The sequence below is a fragment of the Camelus ferus genome, chromosome 2 (genome assembly GCF_009834535.1).
Source record: "Camelus ferus isolate YT-003-E chromosome 2, BCGSAC_Cfer_1.0, whole genome shotgun sequence".
In the NCBI taxonomy this organism is placed as follows: domain Eukaryota; kingdom Metazoa; phylum Chordata; class Mammalia; order Artiodactyla; family Camelidae; genus Camelus; species Camelus ferus.
Genome location: NC_045697.1, coordinates 84,394,671 through 84,416,169, shown reverse-complemented (window position 1 = coordinate 84,416,169; position 21,499 = coordinate 84,394,671). Strand labels below are relative to the sequence as shown.

Genomic DNA, 21,499 nt, shown 5'->3' with positions numbered 1-21,499 from the left:
GAGGTTGGAGCAAGGTAACAGGTCGGGCATTAGAATTCTGATGTCACCATTTTAAGGTGTCTGTTTAGACATTCACATGGAGTGGTCAAGTAGGTGGTTTGACTAAAAAATTAAAAAGCTGATCACCAGTTTCCAATGAGAAGAAATAAGTTGAGGTTTTAGGTTTGTAGCTGAAATAGTTAAAATGCCTATTTTTATATTGATTTGACAATTTAAGTTGTATACATGTATTTTTAAATCACGTGAGATATCTTAATTTAAACATATTGCTTTTTTCTTTACATTTTACAAAACAACTTTATTCAGATGCTTCCTGTACATTTCTGACAGATTCACATGCATTTCTGACATCAGTGTCTTTGCCCCACTACCATGATTTTGGTTAAGTTAGTGCTTTCCAAAGTATGTCCCCTCATTTCTATTGAAGTCTTTGAGATACAGCATTATTTTAATATCATTGTCTGCTCTCATCATGCATTTATAAAACATTAGGACAATTATATTTTTAAAAACTCTATGCTGTAGGTACACACTGGAGATCTGTGCAGTCTATTTACCTACTACATTGCTTTTTAAAGAAAGCTTTAAAATTTATAACTGTATCTAACACTTGGAATTATTGGATAATCCTGAGGTAATCCTGATAACATCTGTATTATCTTTTTTTTTTTTTTTTTGACCCATTTCATTCTAGATCAGTACCATTTCAGGGATATTTACCAAACAATAGATTGTTGGTCAAAATAAAATAATTAAGGGAACATTCCATAAGTGTAAGACTTAGTAGAGACTCCGAAAAAAGGCAAACTCTTCTCTTTCTGCACCTTTTTTCACTTAATTATAATTCAAATCATCATTGATATCAGTACCTATGACCATTTTTTAACGTCTGCCTAATGTTACATTTATAAATGTGCCATGATGTGATTTGCCCCCCTTCTATAGGTGGTATTAGGTTGCTTCTTATCTTTGCTATAACAAGCAATACCACAGTAAATAAATATCCCGGTGCTTCCTTTGCCACATGTGAAAAACCTCTGGAACAAAGGATGAATGTATTTTAAAACTCGTTAGATGTTGCCTGCTTGCCTTCTGAAGAGGTGATTATCGCCTACTTGCCTTCCAAGTAGGTGATATCAATTTTTACAGCAGCCAGAAGTATTGGAGAGTGTCAGGACACAGACACTCTCCAAAACGGTGCATTGTCCAACTTTTTCATCCTGGCTGTTTGGTGAAAATGATCAATAAGCCACTGTGGAGTGGAGGCTGCATTGCTCTATAAGACCAGTTCTTTTAAATATCCTCGGTGGTAGCAAGTTTTTGTCTTTTGGAAGTAAATTTTAGTTTTGGAAAAAGTCAAGTCTAATCCTTAAGATATATATTAAGTTAGCTGTTTCTTCAGATTTGTTGTGGTTTTGCTTGTTTTGAGAGGAAGGCTTAGTGAAAAACAAGATCTAACTTTTAGATAAAACTAATATTCCTATATGGCTTATTAATTTCTTTTAGAAGCTAGTTTCAGAAGAAGAGTTCCAAAAATGTCTAACGTAATAGCACCATCAATTGGTGTAAGATTACATCTTTCCAGGTGGAATTACTTGAATTGAACAATAATCATTTGGATGTGTATGATCTGGTATATTTATTTTAAAAAATCACCTACTGTGAATGCTTTAGCTCAGCTAGATTTCTTCATAGGTTGGCACATTAACAACATAAATAATTTCATTCCTCTTGGCCTGAATTCTCTAGGCCAGTTATTGCCTACTTTTTAATTTTCGCCCTTTATGAAAGGAGTAGATAATCTAGAAGAAGAGATCATCATTTTACCATTACTTGAACAAGCATTATTAGAATGATACTAATAGAAGTCTATCTTTCTACTACATACCAGATCAAATTGTTTACATTTTCCTTTTCCCTTTCTAAATATAATCTATATGTAGTGCTATAGATAAAAACTATCTAAAAATTAAGCATATTGGCTAGCCAAATTTAGGTAAATTTTTAAAAATATTCAACTTCAGAACAAGGTGCATTTTAAATAGCACATTATTTTCCATTTTTATGTTCTCCTAAGACTTGTCAGATTTTTTTTTTACTTTGATACAAACTGATTGTGAGAGGAGCAGACTTGACACTTGATGTGTTGTAAAACATGTATCTGAAAATATATGTATATAGAAGTCAGACCTTATTAAAATTTTCATTGAAGCAATTGTCCGCCACAGTTTTTCCAAATAAAATTGTCCTAAATAAACCATCTTGTTTTTATTTTCTATGACAAATTGGATTATAATCTCATCAGTTTACCATGAGGGGATTTTTAGAAGCTTTACGGTGAGGACAGCACCTTCTCTCCTTAAATGTTTAATGTGTGTACATGTTCTTTCCTGCAGAGAAATGGTCAATGCATGGTTTGCTGAGAGAGTTCACACCATTCCTGTGTGCAAGGAAGGCATCAGAGGCCACCCAGAATCTTGCTCTTGCCCCTCACAGCAGAGTCCCCGTGCAGATAGCAGTGTTCCTGGAACACCAACCAGGAAAATTTCTGCCTCCGAGTTTGATCGGCCTCTTAGACCCATTGTTGTCAAGGATTCTGAGGGAACTGTGAGCTTCCTCTCTGACTCGGAAAAGAAGGAACAGATGCCTCTAACCTCCCCACAGTTTGATAATGATGAAGGGGACCAGTGCTCCAGACTCTTGGAATTAGTGAAAGATATTTCCAGTCACTTGGATGTCACAGCCTTATGTCACAAAATTTTCTTACACATCCATGGACTCATCTCTGCTGACCGCTATTCCCTGTTCCTCGTCTGTGAGGACAGCTCCAACGACAAGTTTCTTATTAGCCGCCTCTTTGATGTTGCAGAAGGTTCAACACTGGAAGAAGCTTCAAATAACTGTATCCGCTTGGAATGGAACAAAGGCATTGTGGGACATGTGGCAGCTCTTGGTGAGCCCTTGAACATCAAGGATGCGTATGAGGTAAACAACGAACTGTTAGTACAGAGTGGGGGTTGGGAGTGGAACCTGGCTGGGGCATTGGACAACTACTGTGAATAATGGGGAGTTTTGAAAATGAGATGTACTAATTTGCATACTTACTTAAAATGAGAATGTATGGTAGGAACTTTCCCATCTTTTAAATGCCAGAATTCCTTCACTGATGGCTAAGTCAAGAATAAGAGCCTGAGAGAAATCTTGTCTTGTTTTTCTCTTTAATGATAACTTAGCATGGCTCATCTCATAGTTGTATGCTTTCATCTTTTTACCTGATGACTATACACATCTCTATCTGTGTTATCTCCACATGAACTTCCGACGATTTTACTCAGATTCCAAAATGATAGGTCCCCAAACAGTCAGAAAACCAAACCTTCTAAAATTCACTTATTCCGTTAATCATATTCATTCATTTGAAGCCCCATTGATACCAAAATCTGATTGTCTTTCTTTCCATCCTTTCTTTTCATTTCTTTTATTAAACAAATAAATTTATGGATGTCTTCAAAAAATGGAAATTTTTGCCCTAAAATAATTCAATTGGAAGATTCGATATTTCTTCCACTTTTGGTTCAGTTATGAACAGGCCTTTGATTATGGACGTAAAAATTACACTGTATGATTCTTCAGATTTCTTATTTAAAATTATTATTTTGTTAATAGAATTAGGGGTTTTAAACAAAGTATCTTAATTGAATGACACTTGGTATGCTTATGAATTATGTTCTACCACTTTAATAGAATAATTTTTCTAACTCTATTGTAGTAAAGTTTCCATAGTATTGCCAGCTTGAGGCTCTGCTGTGTAATTTGAGAAGTCATAGCTATTTTATTCACCCCTGTATTCCTGATGCCTAATATAGTGCCTGGCACATAGAAATACTGTATTTATAAATATTGATTGAGAGAAAATTATAGTAGTAAAGATAAGTAAGTAGAATAGAAAGCAGGTCATAATAGATGCCAGGGAAAATGTGTTAGGTTCAGGGAAGGAGATCACATCTAATTGGGGAGATGGAGAGAGGTTTCTTTGAGGAAGCAATGCTTGATAAAGACCCTGGAAAATGGATAAGACCTGAATAGATTGAGTTGTGTGCACAGTGAGATCCAAATGTGAAGAGAAATTTGAAGAGGAGACAGGAAGTTGGACCATGTGGTGCTTGTATGGAAATGTGTGCATAATAGACAGTTTAGATGTTGAGGAGCTACTGGTGATTACTGGGGTCTTGAATTCCAGGCTGAGGAGTATGTATGTGATTCAGAGCCATGAGGAATAATTGAAGGTGATTTGATTCTGACTGTGTTTTAGAAAGATGAATTTTATAGTGGTCATAAAATGAATTAGAGGGGAAAATCCTGGACACCGGGAAGATAGGTTATTTTAATAGTCTGAGTAAGTTAAGACCTGAACCAGGGCGCTGGCCTTCAAGATCAAATAGAGCGAATGGATTTCAGATGAAGTTGAACCTGCTAGACTCAGCAGCTAGTAGGAGATGGAAGTGAGGAGAAAAGAGGAGTTGGAGATGACTCAGGTTGTGAAGTTGGGTGAATAATGGTAACTGGTGAGGAATACCGGTGGCAGGGATCTGCGGGGAGATGTGATAGTTCACATAGGTTAAATTGGGAGATGTTTTTCAGAATCTGTTCTCTACAAACAGTTTTTTCCATTTTGATTCTTCATGGGGCTGTCTCCATGACCTCTTTGAGCTCTGTAGTAACATCACACCATAGCAGCGTCCAGAGGGGTATTAAGGACGCAGCTGAAGGATTGCTGCCAAATTTGCAGAATTCTGCTCCTGTCCTAGGTGACAGCTGGGTTTCCGCTTTCCAATGGCACTATGGTCCCAAGTATGGTAGGACCATAAATATGGTTCAGCTTTGCTGAGAAAGCCTTCATTTGTCTGCGTGGTCCTGAGATTCTCAGCCTGAAAATTTCTCCACTTACATGCATTTTGTTTAGTCTGCTTACTATCTTTAGAGTTTTGAAGGTGTCGTTTTTGTTTTGCAGCTAGTAATGATTTAATTCTTGTCCTGTTGTCTAAAATAGACCCAGGGTCCTTGATTTGCAGTGCCCCCAGAGGGAAGCCTCTTAGCCTGTGGATTCCTCATGTTGCTGCTTCACCCTTAACACCCTTGATCTGTGTTTGTAATGGCCTTGCAGAAGTTATTCCTGGCCCAGGAATTTCATTAGAAGTCACGGGGTTGATCTGTGACATAACTTACATTGGTGTTAACAAGTGGAAGTGACTTGGCTAGTGGATAATTCATTACTCAGCCCACTCATAATTTTAATAGTCAAAATACTGTCTCATAGCCTTTTGTGAAAATAGTCAGAATATGAAAAAAACAGTCTATGCTTTCTGAGTCCTCTTTCTTTACATATGGCCGTAAAATAACACTGATAAGCAATATTTCTTAAGCTTATCTGACCACAGAATGCTTTTAAAGTTGTAATGTAGCGATAGAAAACCAAGAGGTGGCCATGAAATATAATAGTGCTCAGATTAAAACTAAGAGTGAAAAAATAGTCTCCTAGATAAGTACATTGTAAGAAATGGTAAACATTTGATTCACTTCTTAAAATTTTGTAACAGAATGTTATAAAGTTGGGTTTTCAACTCTTTTATTACTAATAAAACAATACATACATATATTTGAAATATAAAGCAAAATCCAAAACTTAGACCTCAAATACCAGTGCTGTTCAGTCACACATCATCTCCTGCATCATCCCGTCATTTATGTAACTTTGTTGAATGTGGCACCACATTTATTAGTAATAAGATATTAATACATAATAATCAAAAAACTATATAAATGTTTGACATTTTCCTTATATATGAAAACTAGGTATCATTCAATATCTAGATCAGATTGTGGGTTCTTCAGAAAAACATAACCAGGAGGAGATATATAGATATATAGATGAATAAGAAGAGATTTATCATAAGAATTAGCTCACTTGATTATAGATCCCCAGAACTTCCATGGTCTGGCTGTCATCTGTAAGCTGGAGAGCCAGGAAAATTGATGGTGTAACTCAGAGTCTGGAGACCTAAGAATTGGGGCAGGGGGTGGGGAGGTTGGATAGTGATGTAACTCTGGTCTGGGTCTGAGTCCCAAAGCTTCAGAACTAGGAGCTCTAATGGATGAGGCAGGAGACCAGGAGAAGATGGATGTCTCAGGTCAAGCAGAGAGCAAATTTGCCCTTCCTCTGCCTTTTTGTTCTGTTCAAGCGCTCAAGGAATTAGATGATGCCCACCGGCATTGATGATCTTGACTCATTCTAGTGATTCAAATGCTCATCTCTTCTGGAGACATCCTCACAGACACACACAGAAATAATGTTTTATCCTCAAGTTGACACATAAAATTAATCATCACAGATGGCCTTGAGCCTCCTGGTTCCATGTCCTTTGGAAGCCTTAAGCCTCCTCAAGATTTCCTATGTCAAAGGATTTATATTGTCTAAGTAACCCTTTTTCCTAAGTCAACTGGAATGCAAAACTTGGACTCTTCTCCTATTTCCATGGAACAACCACTCCCTGGATACCGTGATTTCTAGGGAGAAAAAAGAGGGTCTTGGGGAAGGGTCACATTGCCACCCACGTGGCCTTCCAGATACAGCTGCTACTCCTCCCATCCCCACTGTTTCAGTCTTTCTCCAGGTAAATAAATCTTCTCCATCTTTCACCCTGCAGGTCTCACTTTCTACTCAAGTGAATTTCTAGTAATTAGAATTATTTCCAAAATGAATTTTAGGAAAGAAATGACAAGAGCAACTGTTTTAATTTTGATAAATTTGTCATGGTATAATTGTGCCCCAAGGAACACATTTGGGAACTGCTGTATTTTTTTTCCAGTGTTCTAATAATCTTTAGGTATTCCACTCTGTGGAAGAAAACTAGCATATAATTTGGTAAGCCTGCTGTGTTGTTTCCTATTATTTTTATTGTTACATCACTTCAAACTTTAAATAAAGTTGCAAGACCAGTATAAGAAACTTCTGTATACCTTTTACCTAGATTCTCCCATTGTTTATATTTTGCCCCATTTGCTTTATTATTCTCTTTTTCTATGTATAATGTGTGTAAGTAACATATGCATATTATTTTTCCTGAACCATTTGGAGATAGTTTTACTAAATATTTCAGTATGTGATTTCTAACAGGAATATTCTCTCACACAATTGTGATACATTTATCAAAATCTGGAAATTTTATGATACAATACTATTACCTAACAGTCCATAGTCAGATTTGGTCAGTTGTTCCGTGAATGCCCTTTAGAGTTTTTTTTTTCCCTCTATCAGGGCTCCGGTTCAGGATTACATATTGCATATATTTGTCATATCTCTTTAGTCTCCATTAAATCTGGAATAGTTTCTCAGTGTTTCTTATTCTTGACATATGTTTTGGAAGAATACAGGCCTTATCTTGTAGAGTGTTTTCCTTGAATAGATTCATGTTAGGCACTTTTGGCAGGAATACCTCAAATGTTGATCTTGAGATCTTGTTTGGTTTTCCAAACAACAGTCACTTAATTCTTCACTTCTCTTACACCAGCCAGGGTGTCCCACAATCCAACTCAATTCTGACACTAGCTACCTGGAGTTAGCTCAGAATCCACAGGTTAAGGGCTCAGTCCTACGGTATTATTCCCACTTCAGATGTCAACCACAAATAGGATCTCCAGGCTGATCACCCTTATGTCTGGCCAACTACAAACTCAGGGGTTCCCTGCTTAGTTTTAATAATTTGCTAGAATTACTCAGAGAACTCAAGAAATCACTATACTTAAAATTACAATTTTATTATTGAGGATACAATTCAGAATAGCCAAATTGAAGAGATACATAGGTCAAGGAGTGAGAGGTGGGGGACACAAAACATCCATGCCTTCTCCAGAAGGCAGTACACCACCATTCCAGCACATAGATAACTTCACCAACTCGAAAGTTCCTGCAAACCTGATTGTTTTCTGTGTTATGTAGGCATGATTGAGTAAATCATTGGTTATTGGTGATTGGACTCAATCTCCAGCCCCACTTCCCTGTCCAGAGGTCAGTGGTGGGGCCAAAAGTTCTAATCTGCTAACCACTTGATTGGTTTTCCTGAAGCCAGCTCATCCTGAAGCTATATGAGGCCCTCTCCTCTATGAATCTTGTCATAAGCATGAACTCAGATGTGATTGTAAGGAACTTGTTATGAATAAAAAAGACTCTCCAATCACTCAGGAAATGTTAAGGGTTTGAGGAGCTTTATGCCAGGAACTGGGAACAAAGACCAAATATGTATATTTTTTGTTATACTACAGACCTTCTTAGCATATATTATCAGGTAGGACATGATGCTACTTTACCCACCTATTGATGATGTTAAAGTTGATAACTTGGTTATTAAAGTGGTGTCCACTAGGTTTTTCCACTATAATGTACAATTTTCCCATTGTAATTAATAGGTATCTTAAGGGGAGATATTTTGATATTGTGTAAATATTCTATTCCTCATCAATGTACATTTACCAGTTTTGGCATACACTGATTTTCCAACCTCATAATACCTTCTATGTATATTAGTTGGCATTCTAATATAAAGAAGAGCTTTGCGTTCTTTATTCACTCATTCATTTATTTATTTCTATCATTTTGGAATCATGGATTTTTATTTTGTTCAATGAGTTGTACTCTTATTATTTTTAATCACATTCTCAAATTATACCAGATTTGCCAGCTCCTCTGTCTTTTTGATATGCCCCATCACTCTTGACATTTCTTGCTTGCTGGGGGAGCTGAAAGTTTTACCTGCTTAACAAGATGCTCCAGACTCATTTTATGCTTTCCCTGCACTAGCCCTAGAACCATTATTTTCCCCAAGAAGCCCTGGTTCCTTTCAGTGGAAGAGATGGTATTTAGAAGCCAGGATCTGGATACTAGGTGTGGTCATTGCTACTAGTTTATCAGCAGACAGAGCTAGGAGAAAATAACCACATGTATATACAATATATCTAAATTTTTATTTATTTCTATATCTAACTGTTACAGTCACTCTGTTTGTAACACTGTTACCAACGGTGAATTCTTACCTCCAGTTTCAATCTAACATCTCAGGGTGCATTTTGTTTTCATCCTCCTTTCTTAAGGAGGGTGTTTCCTCCTCCAAAAATGAAGAAGCAGGTTTCCTTATTCTTTATATATTTGTGCTTAGGCTCAAGCCAAGTTCCAAGCTGTCTGCTCCCTTTCCTTAGATTCTATTATTGTTCCCTTCAGGCTGAAGAACTTCCATTAGCACTTCTTTAGTACTGGTCTGGTGGTGACAGATCTCCGATTTCATTCATATGAAAATGCCTTTATTTTGCCTATATTCTTCAAAGATATTTCCACTATGTGTATATGTGTTTAAGGTTTTCACTAACTTTGGGAAGTTCTTGGTCATGTCTTTAAGTATTTTTTCTGCCCCATTCGCTTCTCTTTGAACTCCAATTATATATATGCTGGACCACTTGATGTCCCAGAAAACACTGAGGCTCTGTTAACTTTCTATATGTATTTTTTTCCTCTCAGTCCTTTTGATTAGATTCTTTCTGTTCATCTGTCTTCAAGTTCACTGACCCTTCTGCCATTTCCGACCTGCTGTTAAATCCATCAGTGAACTTTTCATTTTAGACTTTGTACTTTTCAGTTCTAGAATTTCCATTTGGGTTTTTTTTGTTGTTGTTGTTTTTAACAATTTTTCTTTCTTTACAGAGATTCCCATCTGTTCATTATCACCATATTTTACATCCTTAAATACATTTATAATAGCTGCTTTGAAGTCTTTGTTGATTACAACATCTGAATCATCTTGGGGTCATTTTCCATTGACTGCTTTTTCTCTTCACTGTGGGTTGCAGTTTCCTGTTTCTTCACATGTGTTGTGATTTTTTATGGTATGCTGGACATTGTGAGTGTTTTGCTGCAGGGCATTTGGATCATATCATCCTCTTTTAAAACAGGGCTGACCTTTGTTCTTGCAGACAGTGAAGTGCTAGAAGTTACTAGAAGATCCTTTTGGTCCTGTCAGGCTCAGTATTATTTGTTAGGATGGACCTACTTATAAATTTTTTTAGACTTAGGGAATGTCACCCAAATGTAGGGTATGGTCCTTGCTCCTAAGGAGTGCCTTTCTGTATCTCAATTGAATGCCTGAGGTGCTGAGTGATGTGTCTCCTCTAGCTGAGTAGAACCCCAATGTCTTCAAACATTTTTGTATCTGGTGTTACATTCTGCTTTCAGTCTTCAACAGGTAATTTTTGCTAGACTCTCTTAAAGTCTTACCAAATACCTCTCTGAAGTGATTAGCCACTCAATTTCTGCCACTCCCCCTTTACACCCCTACCCCCACCCCCCCAACACAGCCTGTCTTATCAGGTACTTTACCTTGCAAATTCCAGACACTTTAGAAGCCCTGAATTCGGTTCCATTTGGAACTGTTACTCTACTTGTGTACCACCTGCCTTCTCTTCATCGGGAAAATGTCCACAGGAGGAAAGTCAGATTATTACAAGGCAGTCATGTGTATACCCCTGTTGACCGTCTGTGGTTTAGTTATTTCATATATTTTTCAGCAGGAGGGCAAGTCTGGTAGCAGTTGTTTTATTATGGCAGGTGGGTACCTCAGCTTTGTGTTTTTTTACACTGTCATGTTCTCATAAACAGTGAAAGAAATAATCACAATAGTAGTGCTTCATTTTTTCTTCAGTGTTTCTTGGACCTAGAGGGATTGGAAGTTCTCTCTGTGTTTATAGCCCTTGCACTGAGTGCATTGTTAAAGGAAAATTCTTTGAGATGCTGAAATTCATTTTAAGTGATTTTGAAGCATACATTACTCCTACCTCCTTCAATGAAGAGTGAAATCCAGGGCTGCTGTTTATTTTAAACTTCTAGTATGCACACACACACACACAAACTTCTGTGAAAGTCCTACTAATTTCAGTCTGTCAAACTCTATTACTTTGATTAGATAGTTGGGTTTAATCCTCTTTTTTTTATAAATTTTCTTGTAATTCAGATATTCATTAATAAAATGATTGATGAGGATGTATTTCTGTTCGTATTTTGATTATTAGCTTGTAGAATAATTCACTATGTAAATTCACAATTTTTTAATTCTTTTAACTCATCAGTATCAGTATCCTGTCTGCTTTCTTTACATACTTTGCAATATAGTATGTAATTTAAGAACTAGTTCTTGGAAACATTTAGCCAAGGTTTTCTCTGTCTTTCAATATAACTTTAAGCATGTTTGCAGAAAAATTAAAAATGTAGTAGTGTTTATTTATAACATAAGATATTTATATAGATTTTCCACTATTTTATATCTTTTCTTTTAAAATTGTCTTTAATGCCAAGTGTGGCCCTCTCGGGGAAAATTGGCCTCATTTCTGACCCCAGATGGTGGAATCTAATGTAATCATTTGCTTTATTCACAGCCTTCACTTTGCGTGACTTCAAGCTAATTAAAAAAAAAATAGGAATGACCTTCAAAGACGAGGATTTTTCCACTGTGACTATTCCATATTCTCTGAAGGGAATTCCAAAAGCAGAATTTTTGGAACAATGATGCTATTATTAGGTTGAGCATGAAAATTCCCAATGCTATTGCTTTGAAGGGAACAATATTCATTCAGATGTTTATGTTCTGGTATCTTGGCTTCATTTTAATTGTATCTCATATAGTGGTATCTGTCCATTTCTTCAAGTATGTTTTCCCTCCTACTTACAAGATTTGCTTTAAAGTATAGTAAGCTAAAAGTGATCACATTGGATAATCATGATATCATTTGTTAATGAATTCCCTCATTTAGTTAATGAATTCCCTCATTTAGTTAACAAATGTTTTAGAATTCCTGTGCTAATCTTAGGAATATAGTGATGAACCAAAAGAAAAAAAAAAAGCCCCTCATAGAGTTTACAGCCTACCTTTAATCTTCTCAATCTGGTTTAATGGAAAATAGCCTGTATCTTTCGTTCTTTAGCCTGCATTTAGAACTTTTATACCTTTCAGAAGTCCTTTGTGATTATTGGATATATAAGACATATTTGGTAAAAGGGGAAAGAGCTTTAAAAGATTAAGGAATTGTTTATAATCTGATGAAGGCCATGCAACTTTTTTTAATATATATACAAAAAAAGAAAAGATTTTAATTGTCATGATCAACTGAGACAGAAATACAGAATACCGAGGAAACATGTAAACAATCATTAGAAGGAAAGTAAAGTCAGTATTGGAGAGACCATTTTGGAGGTGGTAGATTTTATAGGAAAAGTTTCAGAGCAGAGATGCTTTTCTTTTTCAGAAGAATCAGTGAGATGGGAACAGGCAAATTGTATTACAGAGGAGGAGAGGTGCCACTTTCTCCTGAATTTAAGTAAGGCTGTCTAAATCGGTTAATATTTTGAATTTCCTTTATTTCTTAACATCTGTCTACGTCTGTATTTTTTCCATAACCACTGGCTCCTAAAAAAATCTTAAATTTATCTTTGTCAAAGATGATATATACTTATATGACTTGATGCCTTTTACAGTGATAAAATTGTCATTCAGAGCAACAAGATAGGTCAAAGGTTAGATTTCTCTAATCCTATAAATCAGAAAAATCAAATCGACCTTTGAACAGGTCAGTCATTAAATTGAATTTCTTCTTCCTTTCTAGGATCCACGGTTCAATGCAGAAGTTGACCAAATTACAGGCTACAAGACACAAAGTATTCTTTGTATGCCAATTAAGAATCACAGGGAAGAGGTAAGCCAATTTTCCATTTTATAAAAGGTCATTTGGAAACATTTTCCTTTTTGAAAAATTTTTTTTACTTTTCTTTGCACACTTACAAACTAATGCTGTAGTGATAAGTTAACTATAAAGTTCTTTCTCTGATTTTTTTTATTTAGACTTTAGTAATAAGGTTGAATCCTGATGGAGACTTTACTTTGAGAAATAAATTTTAGACATGCCATTTCCTTACCTCTCTCTCCTGAGGACCTTACTCTATCCTAAGATATATAATTGTGGTTGTGGTTACAATCAATTTATTTCATATTATATTTTAAACGTCTGAATAAAGCTTATTTCATAAATGGTTATCCAATTGCAATGATCATCAGCTGATTTTGGCGGGGGAGGGGGATTCAAAATGAGGTTTTGGAAAAATGGAAATTGTAGCTAATTCCAAGTGAAATTTATTGTGAAATTATAACAAGCAAATGAAAATAAGTTGGTTTCTATTTCACCTAACTGGAAGATTTGGATTCTATAAGCACTGAATTCTCTCTTCATTTGATAGTTATTTGAAAAAAGAGTTAATAAATTATCATTTAAACTGAATGCTCCAGTTGAGTGTTCTCAACCTGTCTGCACATTACAATCAACTGTGAAATTTATAAAATATTACCAGTTAAACCAGAATCTCTAAGGGCAAGGTCCGGATACTGATACATTTTTAAAGCTCCCCAAGTACTTATAAAGTACAGCTAGGGTTGAAAAATCACTTCTCTAAGTGAAAACAAATAGATTGAAAGAGCCCATATTCTTATGGTTCTTAACCTTGGCAGCACATTAGAGTCACTCAGGGAGCGTTTAGAAATTCTAATGCCCAGGTTTCACCTTAAATCATAATCTCTGGGGTTGAGATCCAGGCATCAGTATTTCTTAAAGCTACTAGGTGTTTATCATGTGCTACTAGGGTTGAGAACCACTGCCAAGAATACTAGAAACACTTTCATGGTTCTACTTGATTTATATTCAGATTCTGACATCTTTCCTTTCCTTCGTCCATCCAGTCCTTTACTGAGTCCATCGATAATTTTTTTTCTGTTAGTCTTTCTCATTTTGATTCCTTTCTTTTAATTCCTGCTGCCTGTGCCATAATTCAGTTCTTGAAGTAATAGACTTTTAAAATATTCTTGTAAGGGGTTTTTGTACTTCAAGTCAGTTTCCCTTCAGTCCACCCTGCATATGCCCTTGGGAATTTTCCAAAAACACGGCTTTATAAATCTGGGCTTCTAAAACAGTAGTCTGCATATGAATCTTAAAATGCAGATTCTGAATTCAGCAGTTCTAGGTGAGACCTGAGTGAGATTCTTTTCTAACAAGCACCAGGTTGATGCTGGTGCTCTAGGTCTGCAAATCACAATTTGATTAACAGGCTCCTGTATCAGTCACTTCTCAGTAGTCTAAAATAAGTTCCCTGTGTCTTAGAGTTGCCACATGGTTTCTTAAGAGGGCAGTTATAGCTACAGTTACTAACATTACACGCAACTAAAACATGCATATGAAATTAATTAAGTAGCTAATTAATTGTGAGTGAATAAATAAAATTGAAGAGGCCATGCCTAGACTAGTGGTGCTGGTGTTATTAATCAGATTGTCAGATAGAGCAAATAAAAAATATGTCTCATGCAATATTTGAGACATTGTTATACTAAAAAATTATTTATTGTTCATCTAAAATTAAATTTGACTGGCTGTGCTATATTTTATCTGGCTGCCCTAGTTATAAACCAAGGGCTGTGATTGTGTACACTCGAAAAGATGATGTTCAGCTTTTAGTTAGTGAGTATGTTTTAAAACTCTGGCCCCAAAACAGCTTTGTACTGGTCAAGAGACTCAGCCCAAATCATGCTCTGGTTAAACTTCTCCTTCTTAATAGCATGAACAGTGGGCATGGGGGAAACCTCTGAGAATGTGCAGTAAAACCACCAGGTGAAGTAAGGGGGACTGCCCTTCTGTAAGAAAGCATCCTCTGAATACCCATGTTTCATTTCAGTCTTTATGAATGCCAGTGAGGATGGTTTAATTGAAAACAAACAGCAACAATAACAAAACCCCCGCTGTACCGAGGTGTAGTACAATACATACAATAAAATCCACCCATTTTAAGTGTATGATTTGATTAGTTTTTCTACAGATGTATATACGGTCATGTAACCACCACTGTAATCAGGATACAGAACATTTCTGTCACCTCAGCTATTTCCCAGTACCCCTTATAGTCGACCCCCACCCCCCGCCTCAGCCTCCAGCCACTGACAGTCACTGATCTGTTTTTTGTCACTATTGTTTTGCCTGTTGTAGAATGTCATATAAATCATGTAAGGGGGATCATACAGTATGTAGTCTTGTGTGTCTGGCTTAGCATAATGCTTGTGAGATTCACCCATTACTGCATGTGTCAGTGGTTTGCTCCTTTTTATTGCTGAGTGTTTATTCCATGGTATGGATATGCTGCAGTTTGATTCTCCATTCATCCATTGATAGACATTTGAGTTGTTTCCAGTTTTTGTGTTAGGGAAAAAGCCATAGTTGATGCTTGCATACAGGTGTTTGTGAGGACATAATGTTCTCATTTCTCTTTGGTAAATATATAGGTGGGGCATTGCTAGGTCACATGGTGGGGTGTATGTTTAATTTTTCTAAGAAACTTCCAAACTCTTTTCCAAAGGGGCTGCACCATATGTATTCTTACCATCAATGTATGACAGTTCCAGTTGCTTCAAAGCCTAGGCAACACATGGTATTGCCAATTTTTTAAAAATATCATCATTCTGGTGGGGAATAATTTAAGTTTGATTACATGAATCAATAATCCCACTCTCAGCCAAAGGCCGTCTGCTCCCTTACAGACCTAATTAAAGTGGGTTCAGCTCGGGGTCCCCAGGTTGTGATTGTCCAGAGCTCTCCCTAAGATTTCTTCTGGCTCCCTCAGCATCACAGGGGTGTCTGCCTCTGGGCTCTCACACCCTCTCCTGCTGTCTGTTTTACCCTTTGATGACTGGATATGAAGCCTGAGCTCTTCACTGGGTTTCCACAAAAGTTTGTTCATGAGAAGCATTTCAGGAGATAAAAGAAACCAGCACTGGAGTCTTAGGAACTTACTGATGGGAGGGTTTCCAAAACACAGCCTTTTAAATATCTTGCTGACCCTCCCCATTGCCTGTCCTTCCCCCCTGCTCCCTCTGCTCCCACGCTCGCACTGCCCAGTTTGAAATTATTTCCTGTGAGAACTATTTCCTCGGAGAAAAGGAATGAGGAGAAACAGTCAGAAGAAGAAATGTACTCTCAGCGTGGCTGCTGTAGTATAGGAAGTAATTTGACTGACTGAGAACCAGAGCCACTAAGAAGATGCAATATATGACTTCCAGAGTTATCTTTATATTTATAGCTGCATAAACAAGCTCAGGGCAGTGTTTGCTGCTGTGTACACACAATAGAAAAGTACTACGCTATCTCTCACGAAGCTTTTGAAATCAAAACAGAGAGTCACAGGAAGGCTTTGGGGAGTAATGAATTGTTAGGATTGCTTGCTCTGGGCTTGAATCCCATCTTCACCACTTACTTGATGAGTAACCAGGATGGAATTGGTTAATCCCTCTTGATCTTCAGTTTCCTCATCTGCACAATGAGGGTTATAAAAGAACCTACCTCATAAGGTTGTTGTGAAGATTAAATGCATTCGTGCATGCAGCGGGCTTATAGTTCTGGCACACTGAAAGTGATCAATAAATGTCAACTGTAATTTTTTTAAAGGAGACATGGAACTAACAGAACTTTTAAGAGAAACAAGGAATGATAAAGTTGTAGGAAGAGGTCATCAGCCACGTAGTAACCAGACAGCTGGGATCAAATCATAAGCAGCACAGTCCTGACCTAAGTGGTCTGTTACCCTCTAACTAAACTTTAAGTGTAAAAAAAATTATTTTGATTGTTTTTCCTCGTAAATGAGGCAAAATGAATTCGGTTTCTTGTCTTTGTGTTAGTTCAGCTGTACTGAGTGAGCCAACACCAATTCCGACTAATTACCAAGGAACCTAAAATGAAATGCGATTATTGGTTGTTTATAAAATGTTCTGGTACAGTTTAGTGACCCCAGTTTCTTAAGATACCAACTCTGTAGAACTACTTGAATGGAGCAGTTAAACTATAAACAAGTCTGAACTATATATACCACAATCTGAACTATAACAGAGTCCAGAAAATCCAGAGAGATTTTTTAGAGACAATAAAATATATAATCGTCTCATCTGCATCTCTTCTTGTGAAGTATTTCAACTAAAATTTTTCAGGATTTCTTTTCATGAATGTTATAATCGTAAGTGTAATAGATATAGTAATGCCTTTTTAAAAGTCACAATCACAGACATTCGTAAAACTTCTGTGACAGAAAGTTTAAAAAAAATGATAGAGGGTAAGTTTTTTTAATCTTCCCCTCTGCCCTTCTAAGAGAATGGAGTTAATGGGCAAAAGTGGTGGTTGGGGGTTACTGGAGTAGCTCGACAAGGTAAAATAACTTATTTTGGAAAGATCAGAGAGCTATTGCCTAGAGAAAATGAATGAAGACAAAAGGTAAAATGGTCAAGGGGGAGAAGAGAGCCAGCGCAGGCTGTGTAACTGGGTGGTTTCAGGACAACAGGGTAGGACTCTGGCAATAACTGCCTATCCTTTGGTAACTATTCTAAGGACTTGATGTGGATTAATTAATTTCATCTTCATAACAGCCAGACATAGGAGGTAGTCAGTATTTCATTCCTTCTTAACAGATGATGAAACTGAGGCAGGGAACATTTAGGGAACTTGGCCAAAGTCACATAACTAAAAACTGGTGAAGCTGAGATACAGACCTTGGCAGTCGTGACTACAGGGTCATGATAAGGGCAGGAAGGTTCCTTAAAATTCTGCTGTGGGTGATGACTGCAGTCTACTTTATTCCCTTTTAGTGTTTTCTTGAGCTGCTCCAGTAAACATTTAAATTACTGTTGATTTCAGGATGGGAGGTACACTGGTGTGAGAGGTGGTTCCATTCAGAAGCAGGACTTGAAGTTGGAAACAAGGGGACCTGGCAGCATTCTGATGGCTCTTCAAGTGAAGAATTGAAACCACTCTGCAGACAGACTTTTTAAAATGGAAAGGAAAAAAAAAGAGAGAGAGAGTGAGGCAGGGAGCAGGGGTGGGAGAGAGAAAGCTGGATCTGAGTCACGTCCTCTATCATGTCGTAAGAGAAATCCATCCAGTCAACAAAAAGAAATTTTTCCCAGGGATGAAAGAGTTATAGAAGCGTGTTTCCTGTCAATCTGGGCCAGTGTGCTCCATGATTCGCACTGGAAGTGTGATGAAAAAAATTTGCATCAAGTGTATGAATTTTGGGGACTGCCTTTTAATTTCTTTTAGGCTTAATGTGGGATTTTTCAGACCTGGGTACTTGGATCAGTTTTATTTTCATCACATGCATCACTTATTTCTGTAACCAGATTGTTGTTTTATGTTTAGTAAAGAAGTAGAGGGAAACGTCTTTCTCTCTCTATAGCTCCGATGACCTATTTCTGAAATACTGCCACCTCTTGAAGTATTGCTTGTTATGATATGGCGAAGATAAGTGCTGTTCTTTATAGGGGCTGCACCAATGAGGCAGAAGCCAGGACATTGTAAGATAACGCAAATTCCATGAATATTCCATATTGATCTGAGTTGGAGATTATATCCAGAAATGTCAGGCGAGGCTAGGCTGACACCCGTTTTCTCTTGCTTGAATGTCAACTCTAGTTATTAAGTAGAAATCTGATTTAGAGTCAGAGTTCTGATTCTCCTTCTCTGTTTTTATCATCTTTATTTTATCATACTTGATGACATAATTCTTTGATGCAAATGTAACAGTTACAATAAAAGATTTATGATATTTTTACAGTGTGATAAAGGAGCAGTTTAGCTAAATATCTAATTGTTTATGTGTTCCTTCAAAAGAAGCCTAAAAAACTTCAAAACATATCATCTAATTTTTATGAGATATTTATCAGATAAATACTTTGATGAATCAAAGATATTTAATGTCTGCCAAAAAGCCCAAAGTAAAGCATTAATGAAATCAGCTGTGTGATTCCTACTGCAATATACAGAAGTCAATGTCTTCTAGAATTTAAGCTGTATAAATTTATCTACCCATTTAAAAATATTCTCATCCCTCCCCTAAATTATCTTGTTTTGAAAGAAATTGTTGAGTCACTGTGATATGTAGAGCCCTAATCTAGGCAATGAGGATATAAAATGAAATGAAGCAGGGAAGATACTTTAAACTTTTTTCAATTTGTAGAGGTTGATCTTTTATACCAAAAATTACATATCAATACAGGGTAACAAGACAAATGTTAAGTGGGTTCAGTATTCAGCACACAAGTTCAAAGGAAAGTCTGCGGATTTCTAGAGCTGGAGAAATCAGAGGAAGGAGGAAAGCTGTGGTTTCATACAGCAGATCCCTGCCGTGTTTTTCCCACAGGCTTACGAGAGGAAGCTCCTATACGCTTTCCGTGGGGGTGGGGGTGGGCAGAGCAGATGCTGGCTTGTGATGTCCTGCTCGCAGTACTGACTCGGGCTTTTCTTCAACTTGGCATGTAAGCTTGGAGCAGATAAACGTTATAGCTGTGTATGTAGTCCTACAATTCCAAGTCAGACTAGGTAAAACTATAGCAACAAGATTAAGCAGACTTTCATTGCAGGCTGTCAGTTGATCTAGATCTATTTTAGTCTTAAAGCCTTGGCTAGTTATATGTTTTTTTTTAAACTTATAAATTGTCCATTTCATTTATTCCCCTGTGATATTTTATTGTAGCTTTGTTTTAGAAACAAAACAAAAATACTCTGAAAAGTTTCCGTTGCTTCTGGACTTGATATCGTGAGGTGATGATCTTTTCTTTTTCTTTTTCCACACTGCCCTTTAAATAATAAACAAGTGTATTTTACAGAGAAGAAGATGGTAACCACTTTCCTAAGGAAAAAACATTTCTTAAGAACGTCAGATGAAAAATATGATGCTAATAGGTTAAAACCCCGAGGCTACACTACTGAGCCAGGAGAATAAGAGAGAGAGAATAAAAACAGACTGAAGATTAGGTCAGTGGTCGGCTGTGTTTACCCAAGTCTTATTTTTAATGCTCAGAAAATTTGGTTCAGACTGAATGCTGTTTTATTCAGTATATGAGGTTTATCTTCATTGCTACTTTTAGAATTACCATTCCAGCACTTGTTGGAATGCATTACATTTTTAATTATTAAATCATTTGTAAATCATATAGATGAGTTACAAATTTAATTTTGAGAAGTTTTACATAGGCCTTGCATAATGACTAGTAGAGGTCTGGAACCAGCTGCAGATAAGCATAAATAATTTCTTGTATAATAGCTGAGCCAGAGCCACATAATTAGGCCTTGGGATGGATTTTCATTATTAAATAATTTTCATACATTCTTAAAAAATTAAGGTGGTTGTCAGTGAAATTGCTGCTCTCAATAAATATATGCACACATATATATTCATCTAAGAGCTAAGATTATATACGTAAAGTACTTTATCAACTAAGAATCCTATATTCCTTCTTGTTAAGTGCTCATCTAAAAGTTCTTACTTGTTTCTTTTCTACCATAGAATGAAAATTAATATCCTATGCAGAATTCAAATTAAAGTATAAGAGATGAGGATCTTACAAAATTTTTGATTCATAGTTTTGTTTTGTTTTGTTTTGTTTTGTTTTTTTGCATCACTTGGTAGCAGTGAAATAAAGTGAAAATGACCTGGATTTAGAATTCCAGATCCATTTGATTATTACAAATTATTTGATGATCGTGCGTACAATATCCGTGGTCTCTGGCAGCATAGCAGATTACCCTAAGCACAGTGATTTTGAACAACAGCATTTATTATCTCAGTGTCTGTGGTTCAGGAGTGCCAGAGCAGCCTAGCCAGCCAGCTGGTTCTGGCTTGGGTTCCCTGAAGGAGGCTGCCCTCAGGAGATGGGCAGGGGTGCCCGACTCATACTTGACTGTGCACTTCCCAGAGGGCTCACCTGCATGGCTGTTGGCAGGAGGCCTCAGTTCCTTGCATGGGGGTGTCTACATATGTCACCCCAGGTCCTCACCACGTGGCAGAAGGCAAGCAAGGGGGAAGCGAAGCACCTTGTGTGACCAAATCTCCAGACTTGTTCACCTTTGCTTCATTGCATCTGTTCTTTAGAAGCCAGGCATCAAGTCCAGCCCAGACCCAGGGGTAGAGGAATTAGGCTCCACCTCTTGAAGAGAAGAGCATCAGAGAATGTGTGGTGGAGATACTGTGAAGCCACCAGAAGTACTAAGGAGATTTTGAGGCTTTATTCTCTTTCCTTAAAGCTGGCCAGATGATAAAAGAGGACATCTGCTTGTTAATTAAAATAATATCTTAAAAATAATTGTTTCTCAACCTTGCATGTATTAAAAAATAATGGAAACTACCAGAGGTAACATAGACTAGGTTAAAAAAAAAAAAAAGTGGCAAAAGACATGGAAGCAACAACCTAAATGTCCATTGACAGATGACTGGATGAAGAAGATGTGGTATATTTATACAATGGAATACTCCTCAGCCATAAAAAAGAATGAAATAATGCCATTTGCAGCAACATGGATGGACCTGGAGATTGTCATACTAAGTGAAGTAAGCCAG

The 21,499-nt window shown here is 36.9% G+C and overlaps 1 protein-coding gene across 5 annotated transcripts in view; it reads left to right on the top strand.

Annotated features, from left to right (window-relative positions):
• Nucleotides 1–21,499, top strand: part of PDE5A (phosphodiesterase 5A) — a 215,607-nt gene that overhangs the window by 105,820 nt on the left and 88,288 nt on the right. For all 5 annotated transcript variants that reach the window (XM_032462551.1, XM_032462570.1, XM_032462568.1 and 2 more), the window contains 2 exons: nt 2,397–2,985; nt 12,697–12,786. In XM_032462551.1, the coding sequence (XP_032318442.1) occupies nt 2,397–2,985; nt 12,697–12,786 (679 nt within the window). The remainder of the gene's footprint in view (nt 1–2,396; nt 2,986–12,696; nt 12,787–21,499) is intronic.